This window comes from Oncorhynchus masou, chromosome 10 (assembly GCF_036934945.1).
Source record: "Oncorhynchus masou masou isolate Uvic2021 chromosome 10, UVic_Omas_1.1, whole genome shotgun sequence".
Classification (NCBI taxonomy): Eukaryota; Metazoa; Chordata; class Actinopteri; order Salmoniformes; family Salmonidae; genus Oncorhynchus; species Oncorhynchus masou.
The window spans coordinates 21,351,969-21,372,541 of NC_088221.1; the positions used below are offsets into that span (position 1 = coordinate 21,351,969).

At 40.6% G+C, this 20,573-nt stretch overlaps 2 protein-coding genes across 3 annotated transcripts in view; both read left to right on the forward strand.

Moving 5' to 3' along the window:
* LOC135547315 (mediator of RNA polymerase II transcription subunit 14-like) overlaps window positions 1-10,927 on the forward strand; it is a 30,008-nt gene extending 19,081 nt beyond the window's left edge. Inside the window, 6 exon segments of the mRNA XM_064976199.1 lie at window positions 119-357; window positions 2,674-2,853; window positions 7,099-7,206; window positions 8,120-8,245; window positions 9,616-9,805; window positions 9,955-10,927. Of these exon segments, the coding sequence (XP_064832271.1) occupies window positions 119-357; window positions 2,674-2,853; window positions 7,099-7,206; window positions 8,120-8,245; window positions 9,616-9,805; window positions 9,955-10,028 (917 nt within the window). The 3' untranslated portion in view covers window positions 10,029-10,927.
* A 412-nt stretch (window positions 10,928-11,339) lies between these two features.
* On the forward strand, window positions 11,340-20,363 carry si:ch211-218d20.15 (uncharacterized). 2 transcript variants are annotated; one of them, XM_064976202.1, is made up of 8 exons: window positions 11,340-11,518; window positions 11,766-11,884; window positions 12,089-12,149; window positions 12,292-12,353; window positions 16,066-16,168; window positions 18,405-18,523; window positions 18,702-18,847; window positions 19,051-20,363. In XM_064976202.1, exons 1-8 carry the CDS (start codon window positions 11,455-11,457, stop codon window positions 19,151-19,153), a joined length of 777 nt encoding a protein of 258 aa, XP_064832274.1. In that variant the 5' UTR covers window positions 11,340-11,454; the 3' UTR covers window positions 19,154-20,363. The 2 variants fall into 2 exon arrangements, with proteins under 2 accessions (XP_064832274.1, XP_064832272.1); XM_064976200.1 differs by having other exon boundaries at window positions 11,342-11,518; window positions 12,286-12,353.
* Window positions 20,364-20,573: the final 210 nt, after the last annotated feature.

Here is a 20,573-nt window from a genome sequence, read left to right on the forward strand (position 1 = left end):
TACCTTAGTGAGGTTTTAAGACCGTTGCAAGAATGTATATTAAAGAAGAATCATCTTTCAGGACGTGTTCAGTCTCACCATTCCCTAGGCTAACGGTACTGTCCGCTCCTCTCTCCAGGTTCCGGGGCCATGCCCAGCAGTATGCCCCCGCCCCGTAAGCTACCTCAGCGTTCCTGGGCTGCCTCCATCCCCACCATCCTCACCCATAATGCCTTGCACGTGTTGCTGCTGCCCTCGCCCACACCCTGCCTGGTGCCGGGCCTGGCAGGAAGTTACCTCTGCTCGCCGCTGGAGCGCTTCCTGGGCTCGGTCATCATGAGACGCCACCTGCAGAGGATCATCCAACTAGAACCCAACGTGAGTGGTGGAGATCTGCGGTTGACTCATCTTGGTTTAGTCCATCTGTCTGTCTTGTTCAGTGTGTGTGTGTGTCTCTCTCTTTGTCCATCCCTTCCTCACTCTGGTTTTTGTTTTGAAGATATTTCTGGCTTTCCTCACACTTCTCTCCTTTTCATCCTTCCATTTCTCTGTCTCCATCTCAACCAGTTGGAGGTTAACGTGAGTGTTACCTTTGTAATCAAATGTTTGTTCATACCCCATCTCTTCAGCTTAACCAGCTATCTCTCATCCAGTTCAAATTCATCTCTGTCATATTCCTCTGTAGAGGCTCTCAGCAGGGCTGTCCCTTATTCCAAAGCTTTTTTCCAACCTTGGATCTCTCAAACCCTCAACCCAAGCAGTCTGAGTTGAGGTTGAATGGCTTAGGGTTTTATGGCGGGAACCCATTTACCGAGATTTACCGTCCAATACCACTCCCTTTTCCTGGGATAAATAAATCTGAGAAACCAGCGTGAAATCTCACTGTTAAATGATATGCGATGTGTAAATCTGGCTTCTCTACAGCCTCTGCATGATGAATCATCACCGCTCATGTTGGGACAGGCAGTTCACAATGCATGTAGACCTATCTCATCGTGGTAACTTTTTTTTCTTTCTTGTAAAAGTCTATGCTACAGTAATATAAAGACCGAAGGCATGCCTAATTTACCCATCTCAATCTGGCTTTCGGGGTCACCTTTATTTTTAAATATTTTTTATTGCAGCTGCAGAGTTTTAAAACAGTCTATCACTGGAATATCGTTGCTTTAAGTCAGTGCACGCTCTAGCAATCTTTCTCTCTCTCTCTCTCTCTCTCTCTCTCTCTCTCTCCAACTCCATTCCAATTGCATCCAAAATAGATAATCCTGTTCTAGAATGATGTATAGCTCTATATATAGATGTCCTTGCCTAGAGCGCGCACTTCTTATGTAATACATTCAATGCAGTATTAGCCTTATATTTGCTAATTAATTATGGATTATGCATAATAACCTGTCTTTTGCGTAATACGCACACACCTATGCTCCGCTGGCCTCTCTCCTTAAAAAACGCTCCTTAGCTCTTGGAGTCCCATGCAGGAAAAACTATTTCATTTAACTGTTGAATGTGAGGCAGGTATGAAGCAACAATAGAGAGAGAGAAAGGGGAGATAGGCTAATAACATTTGAGGAAATATTATTAAAGGTATACACACGTGTGTGTGTGTGTGGACACCCCTTCAAATTAGTGGATTTGGCTATTTCAACCACACCCGTTGCTGACAGGTGTATAAAATCGAGCACACAGCCATGCAATCTCTATAGACAAACATTGGCAGTAGAATTGCATTACTGAAGAGCTCTGACATTCACTGTGGCACCGTCATAGGATGCCACCTTTCCAACAAATCAGTTCGTGAAATTTCTGTCAACTGTAAGTGCTGTTATTGTGAAGTGGAAATGTCTAGGCGCAACAACGGCTCAGTTGCGAAGTGGTAGGCCACACAAGCTCACAGAACGGGACCGCCGAGTGCTGAAGCGCTCAGTCCCGAGTTCCAAACTGCCTCTGGAAGCAACGTCAGCACAAGTTTGTCGGGAGCTCCATGAAATGGGTTTCCATGGCCGAGCAGCCGCACGCAAGCCTAAGCTCACCGTGCGCAAGACCAAGCGTCGGCTGGAGTGGTGTAAAGCTCGCCACCATTGGACTCTGGAGCAGTGGAAATGCGTTCTCTGGAGTGATGAATCACACTTCACCATCAGGCAGTCTAACGGACAAATCTAGGTTTGGCGGATACCAGGAGTACGCTACCTTCCCGAATGCATAGCGCCAACTGTAAAGTTTGTAAAGGTCTGGAGCTGTTTTTCATGGTTCGGGCTAGGCCCCTTAGTTCTAGTGAAGGGAAATCTTAACGCTCCACAATACAATGACATTCTAGACAATTCCGTGCTTCCAACTGTGGCAACAGTTTCGGGAAGGGTCTTTCCTGTTTCAGCATGACAACGCCCTTGTGCACAAAGCGAGGTCCACACAGAAATGGTTTGTCGAGATCGGTGTGGATGAACTGAAAGTGATGATAAATCACAAAAGTGGAACATTTGTAAAATACAGGGAAAATATGCAACCCAAGTCTCAGTAGATGGAGGCTAATATCCTACTCCATTATAATTTCACCTTTTGAAAAAGTCCATACCTCTTTGTAGATTGTTCAACATTGTTACTTTATGGAACTAAACTCTCCCTTGTATTTATCTTTTAGTTTTTTTGTCTATTTTTTTCTGTTATAATCATATTTTCTCTCCCCCTCTCTCTCTTCAGCTGTCCATCGTGAACTCTAATGAGCCGGGTGTGATCATGTTCAAGACAGAGGTGTTGAAGTGTCGCGTGGCGCTCAACCCAAAGACCTACCAGACCTTGCAGCTCAAAGTCACCCCCGAGAATGCCGGGCCCTGGTCACAGGAGGAGCTACAGGTCTTGGAGAAGTTCTTCGAGACCCGGGTAAGACTAGTGACTTAGACTAGTGACTAGCATCTTTGGGTCCTTTAAGATTACTTTATAAAAACCATGTATTATTATTGATGGGCAATTCCACGGTAAAAGAGGGACGTTGAGACTCACTACTTCACTTTAAAATGTATGCCAAACAACAATCATTGATTGCAAAATTTAACAAGCCATACACCTATATACAGAAGTCTACTTTTAACAATTGACATTTTTACTAAAACATGTTTTTGTTGAGGAACAGTGCAAACTTTAGTAAGAGATTTACTCTAAAATCTTCCTCAGTTTTTTGTGACTACGTTTTCCAAAATATACTAATCAGAAAAACTACTCCGAATTAAGATTTAAAGATGACTGCAGAAATAATGGGGTGTCAGCTATGATATAACACCATGAGTTGGAAAAAAAATCTATTTTAGTTATTGAACTAAGGTAAGTGAAGTGAATCAACACCCGGTAACATAATGACAATGGTCCTTGATCTGTACTATACATAAATGCATAATTATGAATGTCATTCTCTTCATGGTGATGTATCCTGAAATAGGTACACAAAGGTAGAAAATATAATATCCTCAATTGCATATTATTCTAAGTAGCTCCACCCCCAAACAAGACCAAATCTGGTTGGTCAAGAATGGACCAAATCTGTACCAATCAAATATATGTTTCACAAGTTTGGATATCAAAATACAGCAGAGTACAGTACAGTTCAGAAATGTAGAGTACGGTAAAAAAAAAAAATTCAAAAAAAATATTGAGTATTGTATAGTCCATTAGAGTAAAGTATATTATATTACCTCTGCTGTACTGTGCTCTACTGCAACTGTGGTATGTGACTACCATGATTTCCCATTGTGGGAAAGTGACAAGTTTTAGTCACTTAATAATTCATAAACAAAATTGTTATCAATAAAAACAATTAATTGGTAGGTCTACCTTTATTTGTTACTTCTGTTAACTTTCAGATTCCTCCCTCATGAGGGAGAGAAATGAGAAAATATTATAAAGATATGTGGGTTTTTGGTAACAATGACAATATACTAGGCTATATTTCTTAAACTTACAGAAAGCAGAATTATTTCCAAAAAACTAAATATAAATGTTAATATTAGTTGGCAGGGGCCTTTACTTCAACATTATTTCTAATACCTTAAGACTTTTTCTAGTAGATGTTGTTTAAGACCCCTTTTCCATCTTTGTGCCCAGAAATCAAACATGGATTTTTAAGATGGAAAATGGCTGGAAAAAACATCTATTTCGTGAAAATATAGACTTAGCTTTCATTTGACACCACATTTCATATGCTCCTATAAACGTGACGTTGGTGCTCATGGGTCCTTTTACATGGAAATGATTGTATACATTTTATTTTTTTTATTTTACCTTTATTTAACCAGGCAAGTCAGAAGTAAGAAGTAACACCTTTCAGTATTTGTTGTAAGAACTGCTATCCCTTAACGGAGAATTGTGAGGCTTTTTATTATGCTTATTTATCGGTTAGAACCATGTGGACTTTACATTGGGAAGAGCAGGAAGCCACTGAAGATGTTGTGGTTACTAGAATGATCATAGAGAATCCTGCCTGAGGGGAGACGCATGTATACCACATCTCCTTGCTCCAGCTCTAAAGTCAATACATTAGAAATATACTGATGGTGGCCTTGATGGTGAATGTTTTACACATTATCCATAATTCTCTGCTCACTACTAAAGATAAAATAAACATAGTGAACATCATATTGAGAGTTATGTAACATTTCTTCTATATGTGGACCATTCCGCCGACTCGGTGCCATTTGCATGTAACTATTCACAATGAAACTTAATTATTTGTATTTTTCAGCACTGTATCTAATAACACACATGTTTAACTACCGGTATTCAAAATGTGTAATGGTCAATCTCGGGCAATTTAAAAAAATATATATATTAGTGCCTTGCGAAAGTATTCGGCCCCCTTGAACTTTGCGACCTTTTGCCACATTTCAGGCTTCAAACATAAAGATATAAAACTGTATTTTTTGTGAAGAATCAACAACAAGTGGGACACAATCATGAAGTGGAACGACATTTATTGGATATTTCAAACTTTTTTAACAAATCAAAAACTGAAAAATTGGGCGTGCAACACATCACCCTGACCACACCATCCCCACTGTCAAACATGGTGGTGGCAGCATCATGGTTTGGGCCTGCTTTTCTTCAGCAGGGACAGGGAAGATGGAGATTTGTCTTCTAACAAGACAATGATCCAAAACATAAAGCAAAATCTACAATGGAATGATTCAAAAATAAACATATCCAGGTGTTAGAATGGCCAAGTCAAAGTCCAGACCTGAATCCAATCGAGAATCTGTGGAAAGAACTGAAAACTGCTGTTCACAAATGCTCTCCATCCAACCTCACTGAGCTCGAGCTGTTTTGCAAGGAGGAATGGGAAAAAATTTCAGTCTCTCGATGTGCAAAACTGATAGAGACATACCCCAAAGCGACTTACAGCTGTAATCGCAGCAAAAGGTGGCGCTACAAAGTATTAACTTAAGGGGGCTGAATAATTTTGCACGCCCAATTTTTCAGTTTTTGATTTGTTAAAAAAGTTTGAAATATCCAATAAATGTCGTTCCACTTCATGATTGTGTCCCACTTGTTGTTGATTCTTCACAAAAAAATACAGTTTTATATCTTTGTTTGAAGCCTGAAATGTGGCAAAAGGTCGCAAAGTTCAAGGGGGCCGAATACTTTCGCAAGGCACTGTATATTATTTTTTTTATTTTTACAAGTTTTCTAAATGGAAGATGGTTGCATTTTTCTCAGTCCTGTTACCAAAAGTCCTACAACTGTTTAAATATCAACTAAAAGGCATGCCAACTTGTTTTTGTTTTTCCATAAATTATTGGTTACATTTTCAAAAAATATATCTAGCTCAAAAGTCACAACTTATGTAGGCAATGTATTTTTTTTAACACTAATGATGTGTGCTGAGAGTCTGGAAGCAAGGGAGTGAATATTTAATAAATAAATTAAACATAATACAAAACAAGAAACACGAACAACACAGACAGGAAACTGAAACAATAACGCCTGGGGAAGGAACCCGAAGGGAGTGGCATAATCAAGGAGGTGAAGGAGTCCAGGTTAGTGTCAGTAAGCGCTGGTGTGCGTAATAATCAGCAGTCTGGTGACCTAGAGACCAGAGGGAGTATACGTGACTTTTTTTATTTTTAAGGGAGACCCCAACCTCAATTTGATCAAAAATCTATCATGTGATTTATCAAACAATTGTTTAAATGATGGACCAAACATAATTGAAAAATGTGGTTTCATCTTTATTCTTTAAATAAAAAACAATTAAGTAACAGGAATGAGTGCTTGTGTGTAAGAGAAACTGGATGTCACAGAACTTCCTTCAATTAAACAAAGATAAAACAGAGGTCATTATATTTGGCAAAAAAAGATCTGAGTCTAAATAGCAACTTTTTTTATTACCTTTATTTAACTAGGCAAATCAGTTAAGAACATTCTTATTTTCAAAGTGGGTTAACTGCCTGTTCAGGGGCAGAAAGACAGTTTTGTACCTTGTCAGCTCTGGGGTTTGAACTTGCAACCTTCCAGTTACGAGTCCAACGCTCTAACCACTAGGCTACCATGCCGCCCATGTAACATGAAAGCAGTAAGAAAAATAGTGCGCTAGAGGCGCCACTACAGACCCTGGTTCGATTCCAGGCTGTATCACAAATGGCTGTGATTGGCGAGTTCCATAGGGCGGAGCACAATTGGCCCAGCGTCTTCCAGGTTCGAGTTTGGCCGGGGTATGCCGTCATTGTAAATAAGAATTTGTTCTTAACTGACTTGCCTCGTTAAATGAAAATATGGGGTATAGTGTGTAGATGGATGAGGAAACGTTTTTATTTAATCTATTTTAGAATAAGGCTGTAACGTAACAAAATGTGGAAAAAGTTGAGGGTTTTGAAAACTTTCCAAATGCACTGTACAAACACACACAACTAAGTGAGCCGTTGCATTGGAATACAACATATCTCTGGCAGAATAGGATCTGATTAACACTGGGTGAACTGACCTCATAGCAGGTCATTTGAATCTGAAGCTGGAAAAGGTGCAAGAATATACATGTGTAGTGACAGGCTTTGACTAAAAAGTAAAGTCTCCCCTCTTCATGTCCTTTTCCTCTCGCTTTCCCTCGCTTTGTCCCTTTATCCTCCCTCATCTTCTCTTCAGGTGGCCGGCCCTCCGTTCAAGTACAACACGTTGAATGCCTTCACCAAGCTGCTTGGGGCCCCCACCAACATCCTCAGGGACTGTGTCCGCATCATGAAGCTCGAACTGGTGAGGCCTTTACCTCTGGCTGTGGTTGTCACTGGGTGGGTGGTGCTGCTCCATAACTCTGTGTCCGTTATGAATGAGGGGCAGGCGATATGTTTGTCTGTGTTTTTGCCTGTGTGTGAGAGACAAATATATGAGCGACTGCCTCGGTTCCATCTTATGTAGCAACATTTTTATATTGTTTTTTACATTGGATAAAAGTAGAGACACAGAACTAGAACATGGTACATCATACACTGCAGTTGGGGAACAATGGGAAAGTAATTCTGCTTTGAAGTTGATAAACTTGGAACCCCACTTTTGAGAAAATGGCCCTTGAATGTTTTGGTACACCAACTGGAGGGCTCTTTGTCTACACCCATTCAGCATCGTTCACACCCTTAGCCCCACCCATCTCTTTAAGGATTCACATGTGAGGTCATGTGGTAAACACAGGCTATATCAAATAAAATAAATACATAATTTAAAAAGTATTTGTCACATGCACAGGATACAGAAGGTGTAAATGGTACAGTGAAGTGATGACTTGCATAGTAGGAATATCACAAACAGAAAGTGTCCAGATACAAATATTTGTAGCTTTATTAGATGATGATTAACTGACACACTTGTCTAAATTGATGGGTCATGTGGAGGAAATGCTATAACCACCCCACAGACACACCTGGCTAATTTTTAATGGGTCACGTAATAATCCGTCCGAAGTGGAGTCTTTGTTTAGATGTGTAGCTAGCTAGGTAGCTAGTTAGCTAAACAATGAACAGAAGGCATTTCTGCCAAAAAACATAATTATTTTTATGTTCAAATGCCGCTCCTGTGAAGTAGTGACATGCAACATATGCTTAGTTTGCAGAAACAAGTCATGTGTTATGGTTGTGATGGTCTCTCTCACTTCTCTTCATCCTTTCCTCTTCAGTTCCCTGACCAGGCCACCCAGTTGAAGTGGAATGTCCAGTTCTGTCTGACCATCCCCCCCAGTGCCCCTCCCATCGCCCCTCCAGGAACTATTGCGGTGGTGCTCAAGTCCAAGATGCTCTTTTTCGTAAGTACTGACCTTTTGACAAGTGTTGTTACATACAGTACCAGTCAAAAGTTTGGACACCTACACATACAAGGATTTTTCTTTATTTTGACTATTTTCTACATTGTTGAATAATAGTGTACACATCAAAACTATGAAATAACCCATATGGAATCATGTGGTAACCAAAAAGTGTTCAAAGAATCTAAAATCTTAAATATATTTTGATTTGTTAAAGTAGTCACCCTTTGCCTTGATGACAGCGTTGTACACGCTTGGCATTCTTTTCCAACAGTCTTGAAGGAATTCCCACATATGCTGAGCACTTGTTGGCTGCTTTTCCTTCACTATGCGGGCCAACTCATCCCAAAACATCTCAATTGGGTTGAGGTCGGATGATTGTGGAGGCCAGGTCATCTGATGCAGCACTCATCACTCTCCTTGGTCAAATAGCCCTTACACAGCCTGACGGTGTGTTGGCGCAAACCAGATGGGATGGCGTATCGCTGCAGAATGCTGTGGTAGCCATGCTGGTTAAGTGTGCCTTGAATTCTAAATAAATCACTGACCGTGTCACCAGCAAAGCACCCCTAACTCTTCAGACCAAAGGATAGATTTCCACCTGTCTAATGTCCAGTGCACATGTTTCTTGGCCCAAGCAAGTCTCTTCTTCTTATTGATGTCCTTTAGTGGTGGTTTCTTTGCAGCAATTCGACCATGAAGGCCTGATTCACGCAGTCTCCTCTGAGCAGTTGATGTCTGTTGCTTGAACTCTGTAGCATTTATTTGGGCTGCAATTTCTGAGACTGGTAACTCTAATGAACTTATCCTCTGCAACGGAGGTAACTCTGGGTCTTTTCTGTGGTGGTCCTCACGAGAGGCAGTTTCATCACAGCACTTGATGGTTTTTGCAGCTGCACTTGAAGTAGCGTCAAACTTCTTGAAATGTTCCACATTGACTGACCTTCATGTCTTAAAGTAATGATGGACTGTCATTTCTCTTTGCTTATTTGAGCTGTTCTTGTTATAAAATGGACTTGGTATTTTAGGAAATTTCAGGTGACTACCTCATGAAGCTGGTTGAGAGCTGTCATCAAGGCCAATTTGAAAAATCTCACATCAAATATTTTGATTTGTTTAACACTTTTGGTTACATGATTGCATGTGTTATTTCATAGTTTTGATGTCTTCGCTATTATTCTACAATGTAGAAAATATTCAAAGTAAATAAAAATCCTTGAATGAGTTGGTGTCCAAATGTTTGACTGGTACTGTAAGTCTTATAAAAGAGGGTTTATGTTACCATATATTTGTTTTAATGCTTTACAATTGAATTCCAGTGAAGTGTACTGAAGTTGTGTAAAGTATAGCGAACCATGTTCTCTCCTCAGCTCCAGTTGACCCAGAGGCTGCCGGTGCCCCAGGAGCCGGTGAACATCATTGTTCCCATCGTATACGACATGGCCACAGGCCTGACCCAGCAGGCAGACATCCCGAGACAACACTCCTCCTCTGGGGCTGCAGCGCTCATGGTCTCCAACATCCTCAAGCGATTCAATGAGCTGCACCCCGCACGACAGGGTCAGTGAGATTATCGATACACAAAAAATAGAATATCAACAGGAAATAAGATGCACTGTGAAAGATTTGATTGGTTAGGAAAGCAAGAAAAACATTAGTTTTTTTTATGGTATTATACTAACATTGGATGTGTTTTTGTCTCCTTTTAGGTGAGTGCACTATCTTTGCCTCAGTTCACGAGCTCATGGTCAACCTTAACCTGCCCCCCGGTGGTCGCCAGTAGCAGCCGCACCTCCCTGGTCAGAGATGGAACGAGAACCAGAACCCAACTCAATGCGGTTCCATTCTCGAGCAGGGATACGTTCCTTTCCGGAGTCTGGTGAACTGGAGACGAAGTGTGCCCACTGGATTTCCTAATGCAACATATCTCCTCTCTGCCTCAGCCAACTGACTTAAAACTGATTTTTTTTGTTTGTTGAAAAAAGGGAGCAGAATTATGCAGAAGATCGTTTATTCTTGATAGAACACATGACTCCATTTAAGGAGCGTATCTTGAAAGAGAGAAGTTTTCGATATAAAAAGAACTTCAAAGGCTGCTTTTACACAGGCTGCCTAATTCTGATATTCTTTTCCAGTAATTGGTCTTTTGACCAATCACATCTGATAATTTTCAGAGCTGATCTGATTGGTCAAAAGACCAATTTGTGAAAAATATATAATTGGGCTGTGTGTAAATGCAGCCAAAAATACATATTTTTGTCTTTCTCCAGATGCACTTCTTTTCAAAGGATTCAGAAATTAAGAATATGGGTGTTTACCTAAATATGTACATTGTTGTATATTTCAGCATTGAAAAGAATAATAAGCCAGTTGGATAAGTAAGACTTTTACTAGTGAGACTACACATTCTTTTTTTTATATATATAATCCAAGATATCAATACTGTTGTGGTATTGGGGATGTATTCTTTCTTAATAAACTATTTAAATGTCTTTTTCCCTGATTGATGTCAAGACCTAGTCCCTTTTTAGTTGAAATGTGTCACTTTGAAATACTGTTAAACTGTGACAAACTTTATAAGCCAGCTGTATTTTATTATGACTGCTTTTGAGTCCCGAATGAAGAATCGAAGACCCATTGTCTGTCTTTGATCACTATTTAATAAACCAGTCAAAAACGTGAGTTGTCAATTTCTGTTTTGACCAGTCTCTTTGGTGATTCACAATAATACGAAATATAAACATCCACTTTCGCCTTGCGAAAGCATCGATTTACAATGACATCATCCAGAAAGCAGACTGGTCTTCAATAGAGGTAGGTTCAAAACTTCAAAGCTGCTGTTCGATCTGAAATGGTAGGCTATATCTACTGTTCTGATGTATATTATATCAAGCGTTCTTCTAGTTGTGTGTGTGTGTGCTGTATTTCCAATGCATACTTGCTTTTGATAGTTTATATTTCTCATGATGTACCTTATTTCACATTGATGAATGTTTTCATGGATTGGATCTCAACGATGAATTTATCTTGAACCGTTCAAAAATACCTCAGTGATCTTGAACGCACCCCTTGTCAGACAAAAATAATTCCGATCGGCAATGAGCGCAAATGTTTTCCGCAGCGATACACGGCCACTAACACACCGTTCTTTTTTCCTGGGTGATAAAGGTCGGTTTGTCAGATAATAGGTTGATAACGTTAATCGAGATATGGCAGCAGTCAGCTTCTCCGAGGCGCTCTGTCAGCCGTGTGTTTATCACGAGAAATTCAAAGGTAAGTCGAGCATCATTGACACATTATTTAGTTCATTCATTGCATGTGCGATTTAACTGGTTATCACACGACGTACAATGGCGTACTGCTTTGATTTGAAATTAGTTATGTTGCATTGTACACAGATTGTCGCGTACAATAGGGATTCCTCAATTCTACACATTGCATTCCTAGCTATCTGTTCTGATCTAAACGTTGCAACCCTCTTGGGGGGGGGGACCTTATGTGCTGAAACCCCTGTGGTCAGTTGAGCTGAATGTAAAGAGACCCCTGATGCCTGTCCACCTGAGTCCAGGGCAGGTGGGGCTGGAGATGCTGTATCTCTGTGGACAACTGGACCTTCTCATCAGGGCACAGGTACACCAGGTGAGAACTCCTGCATCCCATCTGAGTATACCCTTCCTCACCAGAACTTACTGACACTTGAGTATGAGAGTACTGTAATGGAGAACTTGAGACATTTTGATATTGTGTATTTGGAAATAAACTGAATTATGTTTAGTAGACCTACTCTATTTGTGCACATCCTCTTTTGAAATGTATTTTCACTCCCATTCCCCTGTATTACAGTTCCAGGAGCAGCTGAGACAGGACTGTAGCCCTGAGGAGTCGGACACTTTCCAGGAGCAAGGTGAGTCTCAATCAGAACAGAACAGATGCCCTGAAGTAGGCCAAACCCTAACTGCAGCTCTTGTCACCTTGCCTATTGCACCACAGACCTGTGATTCCTACCCTGAGTGTCTAATGTCCATTTTGTATTTACCCAGGAGCAGAGATTATTGATCAGATGCTCCAATGCTTAGAACACCTGCCAAAACCTATGCCACACCTGGAGGTAGTACCACATCAACTTATAACAACATATACAGTTGAAGTCGGAAGTTTACATATACTTAGGTTGGAGTCATTAAAACTTGTTTTTACAACCACTACACACATTTCTTGTTAACAAACTATAGTTTTGGCAAGTCGGTTAGGACATCTACTTTGTGCATGACACAAGTCATTTTTCCAACAATTGTTTACAGACAATTTCATTTATAATTCACTGTTTCACAATTCCAGTGGGTCAGAAGTTTACATACACTGAGTTGACTATGCCTTTAAACAGCTTGGAAAATTCCAGAAAATTATGTCATGGCTTTAGAAGCTTCTGATTGGCTAATTGACATAATTTGAGTCAATTGGAGGTGTACCCGTGGATGTATTTCAAGGCCTACCTTCAAACTCAGTGCCTCTTTGCTTGACATCATGGGAAAATCTTTAAAAAATCAGCCAAGTCCTCAGAAAAATAATTGTAGACCTCCACAAGTCTGATTCATCCTTGGGAGCAATTTCCAAATGCCTGAAGGTACCACGTTCATCTGTACAAAAATAGTATGCAAGTATAAACACCATGGGAAAACGCAGCTGTCATACCGCTCAGAAAGTAGACGCTTTCTGTCTCGTAGAGATGAATGTACTTTGGTGCAAGAAGTGTAAATCAATCCCAGAACAACATCAAAGGACCTTGTGAAGATTCTGGAGGAAACAGATACAAAAGTATAAATATCCACAGTAAAATGTGTCCTATATCGACATAACCTGAAAGGCAGCTCAGCAAGGAAGAAGCCACTGCTCCAAAACCACCATAAAAAAAGCCAGACTACGGTTTGCAACTGCACATGGGGACAAAGATCGTACTTTTTGGAAAAATGTCTTCTGATATGATGAAACAAAAATAGAACTGTTTGGCCATAATGATCATCGTCACATTTGGAGGAAAAAGGGGGATGCTTGCAAGCCGAAGAACACCATCCCAACCGTGAAGCACGGGGTGGCAGCATCATGCTGTGGGGGTGCTTTTTTGCAGGGGGGACTGTGCACTTCACAAAATAGATGGCATCATGAGGAAGTAAAATGATGTGGATATATTGAAGCAACATCAAGACATCAGTCAGGAAGTTAAAGCTTGGTCACAAATGGATCTTCCAAATGGACAATGACCCCAAGCATACTTCCAAAGTTGTGGCAAAATGGCTTAGGACAACAAAGTCAAGGTATTGGAGTGGCTATCACAGCGCCCTGACCTCAATCCCATAGAAACATTGTGGGTAGAACAGAAAAGCATGTGCGAGCAAGGAGGCCTACAAACCTAACTCAGTTACACCAGCTCTGTCAGGAGGAATTGTGGGAAGATTGTGGAAGGCTACCCGAAAACTTTTGATCCAAGTTAAACAATTTAAAGGCAATGCTACCAACTACTAATTGAGTGTATGTCAATTTCTGACCCACTGGGAATGAGATGAAAGAAATAAAAGCTGAAATAAATAATTCTCTACTATTATTCTGACATTTCACATTCTTCAAATAAAGTGGTGATCCTAACTGACCTAAAACAGGGATTTTTACTAGGATTAAATCTCAGGAATTGTGAAAAACTGCGTTTTAAATGTATTTGGCTGAGGTGTATTTCAACTTTCAACCGTAAATATAGCTGCATGCAGCAAGTTTCAAGTTTTATTAGTTGTAGGTAAGGGATACACAGTCCAACGAAATACTTACTTGCAGGTTCCTTCTCAACAATGCTACCACAATAATAAATAATTAAATATAAGAATACAAACATGAAGTAAACGTCTCAGTAGAATAGAATGAACATTTTAGCATAAGAATATGACAGGAAGGCACAATTTATAGTCCAATATTTACACACGTTTTGGGCAAGGGCAGGGTTCAAGCTATGGCCATACAGTGCAACCATCTGGACAAATTGGACACATCACCTTAGGATTAGCTATTTCTGTACTACTTACCATGCTTGCCAAATATCAGAACTCAAAATCAAACAGGTCGTGCAATATGCTTTTGATGTTGTTGACTTTAAACGTCTCCAGAACCGCTAGACCGATCGGCAAGCCTCTAGCTCAATTAATATGGCCGCTATAAGCCAATAAGCTTCTATGAATTTTCCTTTTCCTGTCCAACAGCGCCCGCATGCGGCCAAACAGTACCATACTATACAGGTTAGCTAGACTCACATCCCTGAGCATCAGGGATGTAGTGCTGCCGGAGTGCAACTTTTTTTGATTTGATAGTACATGGAGCTGGTAAAAATATTTTGGGAAAATAATTTCTGAAGCTGAACAGTTGGATTGATGAATGATTATTTTACATAACAGAACCAAATCTAATATCATAGCATAGTTAGGCCTATAACGTTACACTAACAACACCTCATTTCTTGTGAGATTTTAAGAGCTGAAGCTAAATAGTCACATTGCTTTTTGCATGCGGCCAAAACTCAACAGCGCACGCCACTTGGCAGGATATATGCTTTGATTGAATCAAAATACAACAAAGGCTAATAGTTTGTTAACACCATCTGCTCTAATTCGCTCACGAAACAGTAATTTAATATTTAAATGCATATTCCCATGAAGACCAAATGATTGGCATGCAGACACAGTTTGGACATTTCACCGGTAAAATGTGAAGAATTGTCATTCATGATTGTCAGTGATGAATTCCTATTTTAGAAATTAGCTATTGCTAACTTGGTGTTTGAGGGTATCAAAAATATAACATTTTCCTGAAATGAAATATGTGGGCATAGACAGACATTGAAATTGTAGGATGCATTTTATGCACATTCTATACAAATATTCAGTAGACTACATCTGTCTGTACAAACTTTGATTGAGAAATAATGATGTAACAAAAAAATAAATGCTCTCCTGTACCTAAAGAAATGGCACTACACCACTGCATGTGGGCCAAATTTCAGGACTGTGGGTCAAACAGATCTAGAGATAAATGTGTGCCCATTATAGTACCACAATATGGTCGATCTGCCTGCGCTTGCATATGTTTAGTCTTTACAGTGTTTAACATGTACATCAAGTTATATGAATAACCATGCATGATTTACATGCATTTGTGTTAAATCACACCCACTTGAATATTTATTGGTCCATAGTGGCCATGTTTGAGATATTAGCCTGGAAAATATTGCATTGAGAGACCTTGGTTCATAGATGCTAAATATCAAGTTTCATGACAATTGGTCATTTGGTGCCAGAGTAGCGTTGTGTTTTTCACAAAATTCAAAATGGCGGACACTATGGTTCCTTGAGGCAAATGTGTTTTTTTGTGAGGAGAGTAACTTATTTGCTGACTTGCATTCTAGGTCACACAGGGTGAGGGGGGTAAGCTTTCAAAGTTAGCATTTTCAATCACTTGTTATAGCGCCACCATGTGGCCAATTGGCATGGCATTGCATTAGAGGCTGTGGCCCTTGCCCTTTACCATCATGCAAGGTTATATCCTCCTCAGCCTTCTAATCTCACATTAAGTTTTTTCACAAAATCTGTAGAGAACCTGAATAATGAACGCCAACAAATTCAACAGGGTTTCACCCAGCTTTGCTGCTTGAACCCCTAAGATGTATTTAAATCATCAGTTGAGCTCCTATGCCAAATATATTCTCAAGTATTTTTAAGGGGATGTTACATTTTTCCTATTCATGTGATTTGTCAGAATTGTGAAAGATGTGGGTTTTTTTTCAGGACTATCTTGACATGGTGGGTCTGTCGACCATGTACCCTCGCGTGGAAGTGTTCCTCATCCAGGGCAGCCCAGTAGACATGCTGGAGAAACCCCCAATGGATGGTAAGATCAGTGGTTAGAGCAGCCCAGTAGACATGCTGGAGAAACCCCCATGGATGGTAAGATCAGGGGTTAGAGCAGTCCAGTAGACATGCTGGAGAAACCCCCAATGGATGGTAAGATCAGGGGTTAGAGCAGCCCAGTAGACATGCTGGAGAAACCCCCAATGGATGGTAAGATCAGGGGTTAGAGCAGCCCAGTGGAGACACCCCTATTGATGGTATTGAGTTAGGGTTTAAGAGGTCAGTTCACTTCATCTTTATTTAAACAGGATAGTCCACTCAGCAATAATTTTTGTACCAGTTGGGGGTTAGGGAGACCAAGCACTGACACCTGATTCAACCTATCATGTGTTTGTTTTTTTGTTAAATAAAGGTTAAGTAAAAATAAAGTAAATCATGGTCTTGAATTTAAACTACAGTTATTTGAACCAGGTGTGTAAAAACTGGTCTCGAACAAAAACCTGCCCTTCAGAACTAGAATTACCCACTCTTGACACATATCTACACTGAACAAAAATATGAACGCAATATGTAAGTGTTGGTTTCATGAGCTGAAATAAAAGATCCCAGAAATGTTCCATACGCACATAAAACGTTATTTTATCAAAGATCATCCATCCACCTGACAGGTATGACATATCATGAAGCTGATTAAACAGCATGATCATTACACAAGACCATAAAAGGCCACTCTAAAATGTGCAGTTTTGTCACACAACACTAAGCCACAGATGTCTCAAGTTTTAAGGGAGCGTGCAATTGGCATGCTAATTGCAGGCATGTCCATCAGACGCCTCCAACATCCTTTTACAGAATTTGGCAGTACGTCCAAACGGCCTCACAACCGCAGACCACGTGTAATCGCCATCCCAGGACCTCCACATCCGGCTTCTTCACCTCCCGGGCAGCTGATGAAACTTTGGGTTTGCACAACTGAAGAAGTTTTGCACAAACTGTCAGGAACCGTCTCAGGGAAGCTCATCTGCGTGCTAGATGTCCTCACTAGGGTCTTGACCTGACTACAGTTTGGCATCGTAAACGACTTCAGTGGGCAAATGCTCACCTTTGATGGCCCCTGGCAGTGTGCGCTTCACAGATTAAACCTGGTTTCAACTGTACTGGGCACATGGCGTGTGGGTGAACAGTTTGCTGATGTCAGCGTTGTGAACAGAGTGCCACATGGTGGCGGTGGGGTTATGGTATGGGCAGGGATAAGCAACGGACACAATTGCAATTTATTGATGGAAATTTGAATGCACAGAGATACCGTGACGAGATCCTGAGGCCCATTGTTGTGCCATTCATTCAAAATGTCCCGGTTCTTCCATTGCCTGCATACTCAACAGACATGTCACCCATTGAGCATGTTTGGGATGCTCTGTTCGATTTCCCGACAATATCCAGCAACTTCACACAGGCATTGAAGAAGAGTGGGACAACATTCCACCGACCACAATCAACAGCCTGATCAACTCTATGCAAAGGAGATGTCATGCTGCATGTCACGGGATGTCTCGCTGCATGAGGCAAATGGTGGTCATACCAGGTACTGACTGGTTTTCTGAACCACTCCCCTACTTTTTTTTTTTTTTTTTTAAAGGTATCTGTGACCAACATATGCATATATGTATTACCAGTCATGTGAAATCCATAGATTTGGGCCTAATGCATTTATTTCAATTGACTTATTTCCTTATATGAACCATGGCCAGCGAAGAGCCCGGATCTCAATCCCATTGAGCACGTCTGGGACCTGTTGGATCGGAGAGTGAGGGCTCGGGCCATTCCCCCCAGAAATGTCCTGGAACTTGCAGGTGCCTTGGTGGAAGAGTAGGGTAACATCTCACAGGAAGAACTGGCAAATCTGGTGCAGTCCACGAGGAGGAGATGCACTGCATTACTTAATGCAGCTGGTGGCCACACAAGATACTGACTATTACTTTTGATTTTGGCCCTCCCTTTGTCCAGGGACACAATATTCCATTTCTGTTAGTCTGTGGAACTTGTTCAGTGTATGTCTGTTGTTGAATCTTCTGTTCATAAAAATATTTACACATGTTAAGTTTGCTGAAAATAAATGCAGTTGACAATGAGAGGATGTTTCTTTTTTTGCTGAGTTTATAACTCAGTAAAAAAAAGTGTTTTGTTCAGTGTATTATGCAATGATTATAAGCAGTTTATAAACAGACACTTCACCTTTATAACCGCTTATACCTAAGATTGTGTCTCTGTTGCAGAATACTTCTCACACATCGGGAGGCTCAATCAGCTACTAGTACTTAGTCAGCAGCTAGAGGAGGATGTAAAACATCTCGGGAGCCACAAATACATCGCACACCAGCTGTCAGTTATATATGTAAGTGGTCTACTCATTTCTATTTTGTATACTCTATTCTATTGGTAGCCGATTAGTCTGCTCTCTATGTTTATTATATTCATAGGTCAAACTCGACGGTGCAATAATAATTTCCCCCATTGCACATTCACGGTTTCACAGTGATTTACAAACTTTATCTTACCTTCATGTGTTGTAGCAAGTGCTCAGCTCATTCCGAGGTATCCAGCCACTGTCGGTCCTGAAGAAAGAAATTGAGGCCAACTTCAGACAGATGAAGACATCTTTGCTGACAGAGGAGGGTTCCAGGCAGGAGCCTCAGCTCCCAGCACACTACATCAGCTGGTGAGAGCAGGAGCTACTGCTTTAAATTATGGACCGCATTCAATTATCACACTTTCTTTGCAGTGCAGTGAATGCCCCATGTTTCACTATCAGACTAACCTAATCCCAACCTAACTCCAAACCTAGTTAGTATTCATTGGTTTAATGTGATAACTTTACGGTTACAATCATAGTCTACTCTTTTGGAATGTGTGTCCCTGCAGGATATTGGAGCTGACTCTTAGTATAACGTCAACAGTCTCCTCGCTACCAGAGGAACTCACTGAAGACCTGAGTCCAGCCATGACCTTTGTGTCCCAGCTATGACATCACACCTGACATTGGGCCCGTGTTACATATTACCAACCCGTGGAGCTGAGGGTCAACATTTTATTTTTTTTATTTTTTATTAACGTCCGACAGACCAACCCGGTGATTGAAGAATGATGTTTTGACATGTCACTGTCATTTTATTGAATAGGGTCCTGAGCTCTCATTGGTTAAGTGGATGAATGTTAATGAATGTGTTATAAATGTGTTAGGCCAAATGTCTAAGGTGCTAAATAATGTTACTGTATGAAATTGCATTTGAACAAATTGTTTACATTGGCCAATAAATTAAATTGAGAGATAAGCCTATAGACTGAAAATCTTCTAAATTTCAATAACAGAGATTGACCACGAGTCATAGATTTGAAAGAGAACAGGCTTAACGGGCAAAATGGTCATGGAAGCCACGGAAGTTCAAGGCCGACGGTGGTAGAGCATACATTGTTAGCGGAAAACAGGATAGTGAATGGAAAAATGGAAATCCTCATGGTCAATCATCGTCTTAATAAATACACATTTGAAAGAAAACCATTGTACCAATACTTGCTTCTAATACACCAGATATATGTCATTGAACCGATTATTTGGTTCGATTATTTTATTGGCTATCAACTTGTGTTACTCAGCTAGCCTGCACTGTCACGCAGTGTTGCCAACTCCTCATTAAGGAAAGTAGTTATATTGTGATGGACGCTGTAGGAGAGAGGAATAACCTCGTGGGAGAGACAAAAAGTGAGTAAAAAACATCATAAATATGTTTAGAACTACAAATGAACTTTCTTCTGTTGATTCTTGTTTTTTTTTTTATGTCACAATTCCAACCCTTCTCCAATTTGTGACTTCAAAGTCTTTTAGTGATTGGGACCGGGAAAAGTGACCCAAAAGAGACACTCCGGCAGAGTTACTTAGTTTTTTAGTTTAGTTTTCTTATTTGGTTTGGTTTTTAACCGTATAGTCCACTTAGGAACCTACAACAAGTCACAGTAAAACATGAACATTTTTAACCATATTTTTGTTGTTGTATACATTCTACATTAAAAATCTAAATGGACCAAAAAGAGACAATAGAAAAAAACTGTCAATGGCAACGTGAGAAAATTATGGTAACTAGTCTGGCCCTAATTCAGGTTAGTTTTTTAAAATGTAAACCAGGGCGGGATCAGCCAGCGGCAGCTTCCCGCATGCGCGATTCATTGGCAGTCAGCGCTTTGAGACGGGGGGTGGGGGCAGTCAGCGCTTTGAGACGGGGGGTGGGGCCCAAGGCAGCACCCGCTGCTCGTTGAGAAGAGTTAAGAACGATACGTGCTTTCACGTCAGTGTCTCCAATAACACCAGAAAAAGTCGCTAGATTTGTTGCTTGTCACTGTTTTGAAAATGTGTCGCTAAAGGGGTCTGAATACTCGCTAAATATAGCGAC